The 18,546-nt window shown below is 40.6% G+C and overlaps 1 protein-coding gene across 2 annotated transcripts in view; it reads left to right on the forward strand.

The window, feature by feature from the left end:
• Positions 1-18,546, forward strand: part of rbfox1 (RNA binding fox-1 homolog 1) — a 441,392-nt gene that overhangs the window by 401,354 nt on the left and 21,492 nt on the right. For both annotated transcript variants that reach the window (XM_030058693.1, XM_030058692.1), the window contains 2 exons: positions 2,940-3,072; positions 8,357-8,396. In XM_030058693.1, the coding sequence (XP_029914553.1) occupies positions 2,940-3,072; positions 8,357-8,396 (173 nt within the window). The remainder of the gene's footprint in view (positions 1-2,939; positions 3,073-8,356; positions 8,397-18,546) is intronic.

An 18,546-nucleotide genomic window follows, 5' to 3' on the forward strand; every position in this document is an offset into this window, starting at 1 on the left:
TTTATATCAATAGCCCACTCTTCCATATGTGCGGTCAAAAATGACCCCAGGCATTTTCTATGGGATTTCAAGGGTTAACCCTAGGAACCTCTGATTTTTATCAACTGTGAATGTCAGGTATACATCTAGTGTTGGTCCACACATCTAATGCCAGCAGTCTCACCACCCTGAAGGTTATTTTTACACAGCAACATACATGTAAGTATTATCATCATTTTTATACCTCAGAATATATATATGATGACTGGAAGGTATCCCACGCCTACAAACCTACATCACTGAAGCAATGGGAAGGTCTGGAATGACAAAAGCTGCAATCCAGCCACAGGAGAGAAGAAGACAGGGCCAGCAGAAGAGATAAATGATGAAATGATCAAGTTACAACAAAATGAGGCTTTATTCCCAAAAAGATTAGATAGAATCATAACATTTTTATTATATGATAGTGGCGGGCTGCATAAAAATGACGTACGGGCTGCATGTGGCCCCTGGGCCGTGGGTTGAGTAGCCCTGTGATTAATGAACATGTAAAACATGAAATTATTCTTGTGTTGACCAAAATATAATAAGAACCATTATTTTAAAACCAAAATGAAGAAATATTGCATTAAACACATTGTTTCTAATAGGAATAATTTTTGGATGTTTCCTTTTTTTGACCTATTTAAAATATGTTTTTTGATCAAATGTTTATTAAAAGTGATAAATGGACATGTCAAACATGATAATAATTCTTTTGTTGACTAAAATACAATAAAAATAATCGTCTTTAACCAAAATGAAAGACATTTCTGAAGTTTACAGCGTAAAACCCATTCATTTCAATTGGGGTCATTTTTGACCCCACTCATGGAAGAGTGTAGGGTTTGGTGAGCCATGCATCTAAGGGTTAACAAATGACATTGCAGCGAAGACCAGATTTTTTTTTTTTTTTCTCAGAGCATTTAGTTTGGCTGGAAGCCTCTGTGTATACTGGGGATTTGTCAAACTTATGCAGAAAGAAACGACACAAGCTTTAATTAGCCCGCACCAAACCCAGATGAGCCGGTGTTTTGTTTCGGTGTGCTCCGTATTCCAGCTGACCAGAAAACAGCCACTGATGCTTTCCATTCCACTCCACCGCCAAAACCCAGCCGTGTCACATGACTCCGTTCAGAGGTGATCAGCCACGCCCAGCGCCACACCTCCCTCTGACCAGTCGGCATGAAAATAACTCACCTTTGACTAACCTTTCCACAAAGTTTTGTGCAAAACTCCCCTCATAACGTTGCCAGACATCCTGCTAACAAACAAGCAAACAAACAGACAGATGGAATGGAGCAAAAACACAACCGGCGTCCAGCTCCACCGGCCGGGGGAACGGTGACGCGACCAGCTCACACCCGGTACTGACACCGAGCGTAGCTACAGTGAGAATTAAGATTTACAGTGTCATTTTTGATATGATTAACTGAGTGAGGATAGAGGGACAGTTGTAAATGTGGGCAGAGTGTGTCGCATTACAGGGAAATGATCCACTTCTGAACGCTTTGTGTGACTCATGAAGGCTTTCTCTCTGAGCTGGCCAACAGGGTCTGTGCTATTGTCCAAGCCAGGTCCTCCTGTTGGTTTGGTGTGCGTCCAAAACCAGGAGGAGCGACGCTGGGAATAGTTGTCCTTGTGACTATAGGGGTCTTTAGGCCAAAAATCAAGGTGACAAAAGATGAATAGGAACAATTACCGCCCCCCCTCTTGCCCTGTCTTTCTTTGAGAAAATCTTATCCTTTAGCTCAAACCTTCCATTTTTCATCAGGTCAATGAATGATTCACTGTTTCTATTAGCATTTTATTAGATCTCCTTTTGGAGAAGATGTATAATTAGGGCTGGAAACGGTGCCTTGATCTCCCACTCAACCTTCGCTCACCCCCGGCCCTCAAATTAAGCCTTATGTCAACCACCCCCCCCCCCCCCACTCCCCCCATTAAGATTAATGATAAGTTAATAATAATACGGTGGCAGTAGCCCTGCTCCACTGTTGTTCTCGCTCCCTCTTCCTTTTCTCCTCACCTTTCTTGAAATGGAGGAGCAGCAGAAATGGAACAGCAGCTCACATAGTCTCAGATGCCAGTGGGAAATAGCGGAGCATATCTCGTCAGCGCCGTTTTAAAACACACACGTCTCCAGAACCTTCCCAAAGAGGGAACTGTACATATTTTCACTCTAAACAACAAGAAACTCTCATCACTGAGGGATTTTTGCATAGAAATCTGACATGACTGCATTTCTGAGTCCAAACATTTTTTTTTTTTTTTTTGCCTACAAATACCAAATTATGTTTCAACAGTCATCTAATAAAGACATTTAAATTTTTCAGCAGCAATTGATAGTAACAGTTATGAATAAATTAATAAGTAATTTGATATTTATTCATTAATTTTGAATAGGTAACTAATAGGCAATCGATCATCAGCTTATTTACATACATTCACAGTGTACAGATTAATCATTTGTTAACGACAATAAATGAATACATTCATATTGTCATATTAATGTATTGCGAAAAACTGAAGAAATTCAATCAATAATCATAATTACCTCTGTGGATCATTGGTTAGTCATTTGTTATTATCCAGGTTAAACACCTTGAAAGAAAAAGATATTTGTAAATGATAAAGACCTGGACGCTGTCTAAATTAGAAGTGAGAAAAATAATGTTTATTCATATTTTCCAAACCACAAATGTCAAGTTCTTGATTTATACTTGCTTCCCATGTGATACAAATAATTTGTTCAGAGATTTTTAAATTCTTAATCAGATATTGCAAAGTGATTCATTTGAGTAGTAGCAGATTACCGTCACAGAGGATTCATTTTGTAACAGTTATAGTAGAGCATATAAAGGTACTGATTTATTGATATGTCTCTCTCTCTCTCTCCCTCTCCCTCTCTCTCTCTCCAGTCCCAGGTTTTCCCTACCCAGCAGCCAGTGCAGCAGCAGCGTACAGAGGGGCCCACCTACGAGGTCGGGGACGGACCGTCTACAACACATTCAGGGCGGCCGCTCCGCCTCCCCACATCCCGGCTTACGGAGGGTGAGCGTCCTCTCCCCATCACTCTCTCTCTCCCCCTCTCTCTCTCTCTCTCTCTCCCTCTGTCCTCCTCTCCTCAGCCTCTCATTTTCTCCTCTCCCCCTCTCTTCTTTCCCTTTTCAATGGCAAGTCCTAACTCGCGGCGTTGAGCGTCGGCAGAGCAGTGCATGCGGGCCTTGCCTCACAACAGTAATGTGCTCCCCTCTTCCACAGCATGCGGACTCGACCAGTGGGCATGTTCCAAGACGTGCCTCTTTGCACGGACTCATGAGAAATGACTGTCAATTTGGTCTTGTGCTGTGGGGCTGGAAGGCGAGGTTGTGCTGATGGTGGAGCGGGAGGTCCTGTTCTTGCTGGACACTTTTGCAGTTTTAGCAGTCGCCAAAACAACAACAACAACAACAACAAACAAAACAAAAACAGACCTCCCAGCGCCACCGTGAGCCCCGGCCGGCCCTCCGTGGTTGGATGCTCTTGAGACAAGCTAACAGTAGCCGTGTATTGTGGGCAGTCAGATCTGATTGTCATGATTCTGTTGGTTTTCCTTTATTTATTTCGCTCTTTATGACTGCAAGCAATTGGTCACTAAGGAGGCTGGCTGGAAGTTCATCAAGTTCATGATCGGATTTTTTTCTCCTGCTGATTGCTATTAGTGGCAAAGAGAGCAAGAGGTCAAAAGGTCACAGACAGCTGCACATCATGCTCGCAAGCTCTCTCGTTAGCTAACCTGGTTCTTGTCCCTCGTTCTCACATAACCGAGTTAGCTGGATTAGTTCGCTGACAGTTTGACATAATCCCAGGATTTTTCAGTTCTTCAAAGCAAGTTTAAGATTTAGTCTATCTTGTTACCACGGCAACCGCCCCTTAAAAACCTCAAACCTGCAGATTCTCAGGTTTAGTCAGAGTTAGCAGGATTAAGACCATACATTTTTTAAGCTTCCCCTGTTCATGAACTCATTCATGGCTGCATCTTTCCTCAAAAGGAGCCACTAGATAAAAGTGCTATTAGATGTGAATAATTATATTTTCATTAGAAAAGAACACCAAGATCCTTTGTGGAATGAAAAACAAATATTAAAATAACTGACACAATTATATACGCAACATAAACACTGACACCCTCAAGTTGCCTTTTAAAAAAGATCACACATGTTATATCCACATAAATCAGTTTCAGTAAAATCATAATTAAAAAAAAAAAAAAATAGAACTAATCTCAATTAGTTTGGTATAGGGGAGAGTGGGGTAAGTAGTGCCAATTTTTACTTAAAGTGCCTTTAAAGCGAGGGGATTACAGCAATGCCTACAACTAAAATATGCACATATAGTTTAAGATGTACACTGGGGTAAATTGTGCCATTAGAGAGAATACACTGGGGTAAATTGTGCCATTGATAATTGAAGTAAAACAGATCATTTTAATCTCACAAATGATAATGCTGTATAAAAGCAAAAGAAATTCAATACAAAATTATTTATTTAACATTTATTTATTATTTTAACAAGATCACAGGCCACTTTTCTATAACAAGGCCGAGCGCCACATGAACACATACCCAGAACAAAAATTCCAAAATGAGCACCTGCAAATCATCTTCATCTGAATCTGAATAGTTTTAGTGATCAAAGGTAAGAAGACAATGTACAATAACAATAAAATACAATAAAGTAATATATAGTATATAATCACAAGTTGTGCCACTGGCACAATTTACCCCAGGCCCTTTGGCACAAATTATCCCAAGCCCACCATTTTGAAAAAAATGCATCCCCCAGCTGTTTTGAGCTAACATCATGCTAACTGTATAGACTCATGGTGTGGCTTACTAAAGTACTAAAACCTGTGTGAACTGTTTTCAAAGTTTTCTATAATTGTTCAAACACAGCAATCAAAAAACCTTGATCATGGAAATTTTACATTGGAGGGCAAAAAAATGTTTTTTGAACTGAAATGTGCTTACCTCTCAAGCCATGTGTCTCCCTTCTTTGCAGGATGAGTGAAATGGATGCCTCTTCAAAAATATGTGGTCACATGACCAACTTCTTCTATGGTTTTCTAGATAACAGGGGTGGCACTATTTGCCCCTTGGCACAAATTGCCCCACTCTCCCCTATCAGTCACTGAAACTGATAAAATTCACTCTTAATGTGTCTGATTGCATGTATGAAATCCCGAGATAGAGTTTAATAATTTTACCCTGATGGAGATTTGTCCTTTCAACAAAAAATGAAACACATCTGAAATGTACTAGCATCACGAGCACAAACTGCACACTTTGAAATCTATTTAGTTGAGTGAGCTGAAGTTAGGATTATTGAATTCAGTGAAAACTTGTCATACAATTGATATAGGCTAATCATGTAAGCAGAATGGAATATATACTATATATATTTTTTAATATTAGTTTAACTGTGATGCAGCATGAGCTTTAGATGCAGCCTATTTACACATTAATTTTATCTGCTGGTTTCTCATTTCCAAGGTTGCAGCAGTGAAACAAGCCAAGTCTCTTTATGTCACAGCACCATTCAGCCAATCAGACGCCTGCTGATCCTGGTGTCCACTCTCTACTCGGCTTCACTTTATTTCAAAACAAGAGCACGCCGCTACTCAAGAAGATTAACAAATCCATCCGCCAAACTTCGCTCAACGCATACAGTTAGCCGGATGAGGAGCAGCCAGATACATTCAACTCAATTAGATTAGATTATCTTGGGTCTGTCAAGCCACATATGAAAAATGGGGCTCAAAAGTAACAAAGGGTAAAACAACGGGGAAAAAAAAACGGACAAGAGAAAGTGATTGCTTTTCTTGCTGTTGAAGAAAAGAGTGAGACGTCCGTTCTGAGACAGAGGATGTGGCTACAACACAGTTTTATTATCGTCCAAGGTTACCGCCCAAGTAGTGCCAGTTTCAGCGGCTGTTCTTGCCTCAATAAGACGCATGTACAGCCGAGACGTGTTGAGCTCAGGGCTGCATGACAAAACACACCACGCGCTGAAAACAAAAAGGCCCGGGCTGCCTCCCAGAGATGTGATCGCAGCCTAACAGCAGACTGTAAAGCACGGGCTCCTGCGCTAACAGCAGTGCGACCGTGCGTCTGCCTAGCGGAGGGGAGTGGCAGGGTTTTGGGTGAACACTTGGGCACGGTCTTGACAAAGAGATATGCAGTACAGATTGTAGTTTCATTAAGGCTGCTGCACTGTTTAATTGGCCTGGCGGCAGTCATATGGTGAATTATTAATGTGGACTGTGATGTATTTTTATTAGAAACGTCCGTCTCGGGGGGGGGGCAACGAGCCGACTCCAATTGAAATCCTGTGCCAGAGCACGGGAAGGTGTGTGTGCGGGTGTGTATCGATACAATTTATTTCCCTATCTTTCTGGAGACCTGACATGACAACCTATCAATAAGCCGATGCGTGCAATTCTCAGCCCGACGTGGATGCTACATAACATGGCTGCGGTCACACAGAACACATTTTAATGACCGAGATGGGAGGACAACACCCTCCGGGCCGCCTTGACATTTGAGATGTTATAGATTATCAAAGATAGAACAAATGGTCTCAAACCAGTCTAATTGCTGGTGAAATTGGACGCTTGCAGCCGACGTGGAGTCTGCCGGGTCTCGGAGGAGCTTTTAACATTAAATGCGGCTCCATCACAATGCTAGCGCTCTCTGCTGTAGTATTGGCTGTTTTTATCAGGGGCGAGATGTGCACCGCTCGCTCTCTCTCTCTCACACACACACACACACACACACGTAGACACAGAGCATTTGTAACCGCACCTCTTTAATTATGGACATATGGCGCTTTTATTCCATGAGATGGAGATGCTGTCACTGACCATGAATGAGAAAGCGCATGGAGCAATGAGATGATGATTGTTTCAGCCGTGGTTTTAGAGCTAATCTGCAGCAGTGGCCATTGTTGTGTGAGGCACCGCAGGCGACAATAGAAACTTTGGTAGAGTTGTTGAGTGCTGAGATGTTATGATAAACTTCTACAGCTAGATTACTGTACTTCCATATACATCTATCTATCTATCTATCTATCTATCTATCTATCTATCTATCTATATTGATATCTATCTATATATACAGGGTGACCCAAAAAAACGGGAATCTTTGAAGTGCGTATTGGCATACATGAGCAAGTGGCAGCACAATTTTTAAAAAATGAATATTCCATCATTGTTTCTTAAATGGCATGTTTTAAGGTTTCAGTTACTATGAATAAAATATTTTTCTTCCATCACTCTTGGTTTTATTGGATTGTTGAAAAGTTCCCGTTTTTTTGTGTCACCCTGTATATATAGATAGATAGATAGATAGATAGATAGATAGATAGATAGATAGATAGATAGATATAGATATAGATATGTACAAATGATGACCAAAAAACACCTCCAAAGATTTCAGTTTTTATGCCAGTTGTGTTCAGTACAAGCAAGTAATAGATTAAAAACTTTTAAAGGTATAGTTCGTAGGTATGTGATATTACACATATCACATTTATATCACATCTAGTTTGATGTCTCTTTTCAAAATGACAAATCCCCAAAACGTAAAATACTTTTTTCAACTTATACAGTAGTATGCCTAACAAATAGGATGTGCTGCTTCGTAACAATAAAGAACAGATAGTCTACACATAAAGCCTCTGAAAAAGATTTTCACTACATGATGTTTTGTCTATAGCTGAAGACATGGATCCCGCTGACCTCACCCACAAAGAAAAAAAAGTTTTAAAAGAGAAAAAAAAATACTTTTTTTATAATGCTATTTTTTTTTTTTTTTTAATCTGAGCTACAAAGTATGTGTGTGTATTCAAAATATGTCAGTATGATGAAAAGAAATGCTCTTCCTGTTCAGCTGTGGCACCTGACCTGAAGCCATCGCAGTGAGACACTGCATGTTTGGCAGTGGTGGTTCAGATAGACCTTTGCTCACTAGTAGAAATCTAATTCTGCTGAAGAACGCCTCATAACCCTAGCCTTGTGAGAGAGCTTTTTGGACCTCCCCAGCCTCCTTACCCAGCCCACAGACAGTGGAGAAGGAGGGTGCTTGCAACACTTCCTCATTTGGCTCCGCCTCTCTCGTGTCTGGTGTTTTTTTAATTTATTTCTTTATTTATTTTTTGATTGAATGAACCTCTCTCTGCGGAGACAGGGGTTGGTAGTTAGCCCAGTGCCTGCATGTCAACATGCACTAATATGAATGTTTTGTTTTATTGTGTGTTTGTTTGTCTGTTTGTTTGTTGTTTGTGTTTGCATCCGCAGTGTTGTTTACCAGGATGGATTTTATGGTGCAGATATTTATGTAAGTATTAATTACTGGTATGACGTTGCATGCTGTGCCGCCAACCCTGTGGTCTGTACCTTGTCGCTACATGCAGCCCCCAGCCCTCCATACTCATACATGGTGTCAGCTTCAGAACGTGCAGGGCAGCTCCCTGGCCGGGCCAAAGCTCGGATTTAGCCTCACGGTCCCAAAACATCCGCGTTTCAGACGCATTAACAGGCCCGGTGTCTGATGCACATACACTGGGCTCCACGTAAAACAGCCACCTTTTACAGCTGCAAAAGATTCTCAGCAGTCAAGTCAAGGTTATTTGCATAACACATTTCATGCACAAGAGCAATCCCGAGTTTTTTACATAAGGCACACAAAGAATGTAACAACAAGCAAGCAATAGAAGCAAGGAATAAAAATGATGAGCACAATTAAAAGAAAAACAGCGTTAGCTCAAATTTAGTAAAAAGGGTAAAGTAAAAAGGGTTCAAATGCAGCTACAAGTGGACTAAAACATTAAAGGACCACACCGGTGACTCTGCTAACCCTAATATCAACAAAGTGTAGATACTTCACTTTTCTGCTTTTTTTTCCCAAAGCAAGCAGTCATATTTTAGAACTCTGATATCATTTATCCTCCCTTTTATCCTTTTTAGTTATCGCTTTCCATTCATTCCACTACGAGATGAAAATGGACTTTCAGAGACTTCAAACTTTCTTCACACCAGTATTCCATCACTGTAATAAAGTCCTCCACATCAGTTTTCCTAAAAGTAGCAGCACTGTTTTCATGACTTGAAAGTGAGCGGAGTGATACGGTCTCTCCACTGGAAAATAGTCCCTGGGGAAACGTTTGCTTTACACAGCCAGTTATCAGATCTGTGGTTTATGAATGGTGATAACTTTGTTCGCCACAGAGGCAGAACATTATAGGGTGTCTGTTTAGATTTTGATTAGATTAGATTAGATTAGATTAGATTAGATTAAATTAGATTAGATTAGATTAGATTAGATTAGATTAGATTAGACCAGATTAGATTAGATTAGATTAGATTGGATTAGACTTTGACTAGATTTTGATTATATGTTGTGAAATCTTTAGTACTCCCACATGATTTTCAGAGTGGCTTGTTGCAATGTAAAATGTAGGGAAATCGTAGTAAATGGACCAAATATTCAAAAATCACTGGCATGGTCCTTTAATAAAATACATTTGCAAACATAAAACTTTTCAGCTTTGATTTGAAATGATTGAAAATAGGGGGCCCTTCTCAGATCTGCAGACAGTTTGTTCCAGTTGTGTGCAGCACAGCAGCTAAAGGCTGCTTCACCATGTTTTGTCCTTAACCTGGGGACCTGGAGGGGGGGGCGGGTTTTTAATATTGTTAAAATATTAAAAACCCAGCAGCAGCAGCGTTCTGAATGAGCTGCAGCTGTCTAATAGCTTTTTTGGGACGATGATAACAGACCACTGCAGTAGTCTATTATTCTGGAAACAAAGGTATGGCTACATTTTCTAAGTCTTGTTCGGACAGGAATCCTCTTCTTGATATGATTTTGAGTTGATAGTAATCAGATTTTGTTACCAATTTAATGTTATTGTTAAAGCTCAGATCAGAATCCATATTCATCCAAAGATTTTTGACTTTGCTACTGGTTTTCAGTGAGAGGGTAAGCGCTGCCTTTCATTCTTTCTTGTTCTGGACCAAATACAGTTATGTCAGAAGGGAAATATGTTTAGCTGAAGCTGAAAAGTGGAGTGTGCATAGGTGAATCTGTGAATTTGCAGATGGCTAGTTTACAGTTAGTGTTCCTTTAGTTTTGACACTTGCATTAAAGTCATTTGGTTGGGCGCACCACACAAGAGAGGTGATGGCAAGATGAACAAAGGACGAGGATTCTCCCCAGTAACAAGACAACTTTAACTTTGCAGCTTTGCCACGGCTATAAAAATCAAAAGGCCACTAAGTTGAACAAACATTAACATTTGCATCTCATTGATATTTATGTTAATGAAAGCACAACTTGCATTTTTCAAAATTATACAGCGCAGTATTATTTTAAAAAATCTTTTAATTGTTGCCATTTTGTATCGCTCACACTTAATAATGACTGCAGGTTAGCACATGCTTGGTGAATAATAGAAACACACATACACAGCACACAGGGTTGAGCCTCCAGTGAGATGCAGACTAATGGTGCAGGGTGACTAATGTGTGTGTGTAGGTGGTGGGATGGCTCCCATAACACTCGCACCCCTTGCCTCAGCATTAGCCTCCGTGCCCCTGCTACAGCGATTGATTGCCACACCATGATAAGATCATTTAATATTCATTAGCGAAGGGATCAAGAGCCCCTGTCGCTGCATTCGTGTTTATTACAAAGCGGCATTTGTGGAGTAGATTCAGTCAATTTGTCCAAATGGCAGATGAGATAAGTCAGAAAATGGAGCTTGGCCATGTTAGGGGGAGGGGGGCAGGGAGATCAATGCTATGGAACATGTTGACACATTCAAAAACAAAGAGCGGAAAGCAATAATGCTCACACACACACACACACACACACTCTCACACACGCACATGCACAAAGTAGATTAGAATGGGTTTTCAAACTTTTTCATGTTCTGGACCCCCAGTAATGGTCCCAACAGGGATATGGACTGTTATATAGAGACATGTGGGTTTGTGTTCATTATTAAAAAGCTTATGAAAGTCATCCAGCAGCCTGCACAGCCTTCACATGCATTTGAACACAAACAATCTGATCCAGCATCACTGATCTCACCCTTAACAGTTTTAGTCATCCTAAATTTACAAATCGCTTTTTCCCATGTTTGTCAATTTTCTCATGCTCCAAAGGTCCAAAGTTGTTTCAGTGTCTTACCTGAACACTGACAAATCATGGTGAGATTAAACCAGAAAGAAGAAATGTCAAGATAATCCCTCATAAATTTAATGCAGTCTAACATTTTGTAGTGAATAAAGATAAAGGGAAATTAAACTATTCCTCATTTTGCTGGGGACCCCCTGGAAGACACCTCAAGGACTCCTGGGGGTCCCCAGACCCCACTTTGATAACCACCGGGTTAGAGTGGCGAGCGTGGGCTGCCCTCATTGAGGATTCTAGTACTGTCCCATTAGTTGAAGGAAGGCAGTGCTGCATCAGTATGGGCCGGCAGCCTCAGGCACATGAAGGAGGATTACCAAACACACTCTGAAAGTCAGGAAGATGGATAGACAGACAGGAAGAGGGAGTTCAGCCTGGAGGAGAGAGGACTCTCTCTCTTTTCCTCAGTGAATCAGCCAACATGATGGATAGGGACATTCCCTGTGTGTGATCATGAGTGTGTGTGTGTGTGTGTGTGTGTGTGTGTGTGTGTGTGGGCGTGTGCACATAGTGGCCAAGCCTTGACCAGGGGGTACTCATATATATGCACACACACATGCACACGCACATGTTATCAGTTCCCTTTTCAAACAGATTTCCTAGTTCAGCCTGGGCAATGTTGTGCACATGCACACACACACACACACACACACACACACACACACGCACACACACACACACATATGCCATAGGCCTGCTGTTAGTCACTCAGGAGTGACAGCCCACAGTGGATGGTGACTAAGGCAGGGCAACCTGTTCATCTTCCTGCCATGGCCCATCATCACATGCTCTAAGTATCATTTACACCACTCCACAGTTTATAACGGTAATAATACATTGCTCATGTCAGGACAGACACACTGCCGTGGTCGTAGAGCGCTCAAAGGTTTAAGGTGAAATGATGTGAGAAAGAGGGGAGCGCTGGAGCTGTCACCGAGGGTGGAGGAAAGACAAATGGCTTCTGTTTTATGATCACCTACACCAGTGGTCCTCAGTCATATAGCACTGAGATACACAAATGCAAGTGGATTGGAGTTTTAGGAGTAGGCAGAAGTTAAACAAGACCATCCACTGGTTTACCAATGGTGAGGGACATAACACAGTGGGAAGGATACATCTTATATCAGCTCATCAAACATTTTGGCATTCACAATTACACAACACATCTTTGTTGTGTTTAAGGAAAGAGACTTAGGTTCAAGTTTGCTTACTTGACATTGGTATTCCATGTGATTGTAATAGATCCTCCATGTCTGACCATTCAACTCACCAGAACAAGCGCTTCACCCAGAGTGTAATTCTCCAAAATGAATGAAGTGGATCTGGCCCAGCAGACAACATGATTTGGAATGGTGGCCCAAAGCTGAAAAAGTGTTTTCATGTTGATCCCCTTCATTTTGGAGAGCAGCACTCCCAACGAGGCTCTCCCTCTCACAACAGGGAGGGAGCTGACAGGTCAAATATGGAGGATGTATCACGCTTGTATGGAGTAGCAAACACCACTATATGGGTAAGGACCTGAGCTATGATTTTAAATGAAATCGCCATACATCAGCAAATAAATGGCCTCTCTTTATCATAAGGAGCATAACATTTTCGCTTCTTTTTTTCTGGAGCATGACAGCGTATATTAACAAAGGACCAGAGTTATTATAGTGTAGTATTTTTCATCTCTCATGCTTTTTAATTTTTGTTTTCAATCCAGTTTAGTTTCAGCTAGTTTCCACAATGGGTTTGTTCATTTCAGTTAAGTTTTTTTATTGTTTGTGTTTGTCAGTCACAAGATTTAACCTTGAGAAAAGGTATTACAAGACGCATCTGAGTGGTTGACATGCCGCACTAGGAAGTTACACCTTGTTTGTCTCAAATAGGTGCTGGGTAGTGTAGTGTGGTAAATAAGTTTCTAACAATTCAATTCCACCAAAATGAGCCCATGGAAGAAATATGACTTCAGTCTTTAAGATGTTTCAGAATAAGGGTTGTGTGCACTTTGTAGGTTGTATTTGCTTAAATCAAGTTATCTGCAGTGCCCTGGAATAGACATATGTATACATTCCCAATACATTTCATTGGTTGATTAAACCTCAACCATGTACAGACCTGACACACTGTAGGTGCCTCTGTCAGAATAAACCTAATATCACAGTCCAGACAGAGTATGAATTACTGCCAAATACATCATTAGTATGTCCATTCAATTATTCATGTATTTTCTCTGTCTGCTTATTCATTTTCTGGGTGACAGGGGGCTGGACACCATCCCAGCATACCACTGCAACATACTGTCATCACTGTATAGTATGTAAAAATATTCATTTCAGTTGTTGCATTTGTATGGCCCTAGGAATGTGGATGTGCTCTCTGGTTGTAAATTAAAGTGTTGTTTGTTGATATAGCTGAAGGAGCTTTAGAGGTATCGACTTAGCTAACTCTAGATGATACAAGCCAAATCACCTAAATGTTACCATCTATCATTTTTAACAGGATTTATAGATATCATTTTTGAGCAGTTACAGATTTCTAGGTTACAGAGGATTGCTGTAAGTAGGGCCCCTGGCTTAAAAAGTCATCTACAATGAATGCAGGCTGAAAGAGAATTTACAAGATCATTGTCATCATGTCCCAGCAGGGCCAGCTAGAGGGGAGCAGGGTCAATATTTGTTTGGGAAAAACAAAGCAAATCAATAAGAAGGGAAAAGCCCATTGACTTGTTTAGGTTAAGATGGGCAATCAGCTTCCCCCTCCATTGATGTTCCATTGAGTGATGCTCTAGCTGATACACCTAAGACTACCAAGAGTTTCCTTTCTTTACAGTTTTAGGGAGACAAAGCAACACTCAGTGTGTTTGCCATTTTGCTGCTTGCTGCTGTGTGTCTGTGTGGTGAAACTGCATGAACACCTGGCCTGCTTTCTTTTGGACATTTTTGGATTGTCAAGACCCTGTGGTGTGGTTGGACATGAATGTCTTGCTGTGCTCACAGTCTGATCATTGCTGCATCGCTGCACTCTATCTGATCTTGTGTGTATGTGTGTATGTGTGTGCGTATGTGTACGTGCGTGTTTGCACACAGTGCAGTGCTTAATTTGTAATGGTAATGTCCTGGACCTCTAGAAGGGGAGTGATGTGGCAGGTCTGGAGGACGGGGGGGTTCATGGATCGCATTCGACAGTACTGTGATGCTGAAACAAAACAATACTGTCATGCACTACACAACACAATGTCAAGACAAAATTCTCCCCATAGGCTCATGCAGCAAATACGTGCACATATACCAGTGTGGTCCAAAATAGTATTGAACAACATTACATGGAGATAACCCTAACCCTAACCCTAACCCAAAGATCACAGAAACACAGTAAATCATGAATTACATTCATACACAACAAAAAAGCAGACATCCCTAACATTTCTGTCCTAGCACTCCAGTTGGTAATGGAATTGAAGGGGAGCAGAAGGAATGGGCTCTGTTACACCTTAGTGTCCTATCAGCTACTTGAAAGAATTAAGGTTAAGTAGCAGTCAAAGGAGTGTTCAGGGTCATGTATAATTGTCTGTGTTTTCCTTGCCAGGTCTGAGGAGGTATGGTCGAGCAGAGTCGTGGTGGGGAGACCAATTACCTCTGCTGCTATGAGTGGGATTTTAAGAAATTTAGTGATGGTTTGTGATGTTCACCATGCTGATAATAGCACAAGTTCAAGGATATGGCGGTAGAGCAAATTGTGTAGGTGAGGTTAAACACATCGATGGAATGCTGAGAATCCTTGTTGGCAATAGTCAAGGCATGTTGAGCAAAGGCGAGGTTATTATCCAGGGTGATCCCTAAGGTTGCTTTCATACCTGCCATGGCTGGTTGAATTGTACCCCGCTGTGTTTACCCCCTTAGGGCGGTTTGTTTGGGTCGATGAGAATGCCCTAACTTAACCCTGGTATGCACCGTTTTCAAACCAGACTCTGCTTGAAAACTGGTCTGGGATTGATTTCAAGCGAACTCTGGAGCAGTTCATTTGAAGTGAAAAGGGCAACTGCACTTACGCTGCCAATTGCAGGTTGAGAAAAGGATTTATAGCTTTTTGTACCAGGTTTATATCCCTATTGATGCAGTCATGAATTCATGACACTGCTGAAGTAGGCTTCTACGCTGGTACCTGCATCTGATGGCAGCGTGTCAGACCGAGTCGCATCACGTGATCCTCTCACATTCCGTTTCATTAATCTTCCCATACTCCTTGATCTTCCTTTGATGTGCAGACAAAAGGAGGATGACTGTCATAAACGTTAAGGCCCATTACATTGCTCACATGTCCTTGGTTACTTCACTAGCTGCTGGTTTTCTGCTGATTTCAGGTGCAGGTTCTTTGCACGGAAGCAGAAGAATGGGCTTTCATTGTTTTGTTTTGTTATTTTTTTTATCCAAAGATGTCTAATATGTTACACACAAGACACATAAGAACAGAGCCTCTTCTCTTTATGTACTTCCTTCTCTGACCAATAATAAGCAAGCACATCACTTTGGGTTACACGCCATGGTCTGCTTTTATTTGAGCTGTGTGAAGTTCAACTGAATCAAATGAATAAAGTAACAATTTATCAAACAACTTGTTAGTCCAGAGTCCAGACCATGTAGTGGCACTATTGGTGTGAAAACAACCAAAGTATATTGAGATTCTGCTGCATCTACTGTCTCTCTGTAGATAATGGTGGGACTGGGTATATGGTGAGGAGCTGTGCTGGAATTTATCCACAGTTCTTTGGTCTTGGAAACATTGAGCTGAAGAGGTTGTTGTTTGACCATGCAGTGAAGTTGTGAAAGGACTTTTGGTTAGCAAGAGGTGGGCTTTTATTATTGTGGAGTCCAAGAATGGCTGTATTCTCTGTGTATTTGAAGAACATAATAATAGGGGTTTAGCATTCCTTGGTGCACAGATGTAGAGAAATGGTGAGGAGGGAGACAGTCCCACTTGGTTTATATTCATGTTGGAAAATTGTTGTTCAAGTTATTATTATTATTATTATTTTATTTAAGTTTGGAATTGAAAATCTCTGTTTCAGAGTTACAGCTTGTGATTTTAATTGCTGTCCAGTCTTGTAGGAAAATGGCCTGGGCTTAACTGAGTTAACTGGAAGTCAACTCAATTTGCAGAAGTGTTAACTTAACTGGAAACCAGTAAATGGATTTAATAAGATATATTCTTTAGGCTTAGTTGAAGGCCTGGCTACAGTGTTCTGAAATAGTGGCACACATGATAAAACTTACTAGCTGAGGCAAGAATAGAGGGAGTTATAAAAGTCAGTGCAAAATTAAGATGGAATTTGCTTTCCAATTTTAGAGCCTAATCAAAAATGACACCAACATTCCTACTAGGTTTGATTTGAATGTTTTTAAGATTTGCTTGAATTGTGGACGATGAATTTGTAAGGCCAAAGACAGCGGCTTAAGATTTATCATCTTGTTTGTGTAGCAGACAATGTCACAACTATTTACAAAGTGTGCAGAATGCTTTACAAAATAAGAAGCACATACAATTTTAGGGCTGAAAAGTAAAGGAATAAAATATTCAAAAAAGCTTTGAATCTTAATCCTAAACAGAGAAATTGTGAAGTGATATAATAAAAACATCAATCAGTAATTAATTAAGACAAAGCAATTTAATCAGTGTTTTTATTTTTATTTTATTTTATTTTATTTTATTTTATTTTAATGACTTAAAGGACACAGTCAGTCTGCTCTCAATTTGGTTTCTGTTTCAGTTCTCTATGACATAACCAAAAACACGCCAGTATTATTAGACCAGGATAGGATAGTGTGACTATGGCTAGATCTGGTTAAAAGTCCTGTTCTGCACCAGGTGCAGATGGGAGAGAGAGCTCTGACCTGGACAAGATAAAAATGAAATGTATTAATCTGAGCAAGTCCATCTAAAAGCATACATCACCAAGTCAAGGTCAGAAAAGGACAAGAACAACTTAATTTTAGTGCCATGGATAACTTGACTGGATAACTTTCTTATCAGGAAGTAAAGCTTTGTGTTGCCAGCATAGTAATGAACTGACAAGACATGTTATGGCTACAAATTAAATAACCAAGATAAAGCATGCAGTTAGAGAACAGAACAGGACCCAGTATGGAACCTGGAGGTACTCCACAGCTCAGCTTTGGAGTGGAAGATATATAACAATCAATGGCACCAGAGAATAGCCTGGCAGAAGTGAGAGCAGTTTCTGTTATTCCTACATGGTCTTTTACACATCAATTAAGATATGATCAGTGGTTTCAAAAGCAGCACTAAGGTCAAGAAGAACTGGGTTTTAACATTCATCAATATCCACTGCTCAAAGATTAGACTCTCCTAGTAATGTTGTCTTCATACTGCATTTTAAAATGGAAACAGTTCTTGAAATAAACTGTTGCTGCTAAGATAATTGTCTAAATATATTTTCCCCTGGTGTTTTAGCTAAAAATAGGCAATGTGAGAGATAAGGCTATAATTAATAGCAATGGAAGGGCCCAGACAAGGCGTATTAAAAGTCTAGACAAGTGTGCATTTTAAAATAAGATACAGCTAAAACCTAACCCCCCAGTTTGGCAGTTTTCTGGCTCAGGTTGAAACAATTTATACACCTAGATGGAGAGAGAAGGATGGGCATAACTATCTGGCTCACAGCTTGTCAGAGGCTGTTAGTCAGACATCATGCTAAAACAGCAACAGGAAGCTCTGAGATTGAAACAGCCACTCTGTCACTCATGCAGAAAACTATGACTAAGAGGTGACTGAGGAAAAAGTACAAAGTATCAAACAAATAAAAGTGAATTAATACAATCATTCAAATGATTCAGGGCTGTCCAAAACAAGACATAGGCTCACCTGAGTTATTAAACAAGAGGCCATCCGGTCAACAAATAGGGTACTAACACTACAGGTATGTACCGTGAAGCAGCACGGTACATGACAAATTGAAGCTTGAGAATGAAATCCAGAAGTGGCTCCTAAACAGCAGTGGGCAGTGGCGCAGGACTCACCTACGATGGCTGATTTTCTTTGCCGCTCCCCTTCCCACAAGACAGACTGATCATAGTCCTTCAATCAGAATGCTCCTCATCTTCACCACCAAATTCTGGGGCCAATACTGAGTGAAAGGGGAAGCACTTTTAAAATTTAAATCTGTAACTTGTAACAAGTAACTTCAAATAAGATCCCAAAAATACATTTCAAGGTGATTCCAGCTCCATCAAGTTTCTCTTTGCCTCATCCATCCATTTACCTCATTTGCACCTAGCTTATTTTAGGCTTC

Source organism: Myripristis murdjan, chromosome 8 (genome assembly GCF_902150065.1).
Source record: "Myripristis murdjan chromosome 8, fMyrMur1.1, whole genome shotgun sequence".
Classification (NCBI taxonomy): Eukaryota; Metazoa; Chordata; class Actinopteri; order Holocentriformes; family Holocentridae; genus Myripristis; species Myripristis murdjan.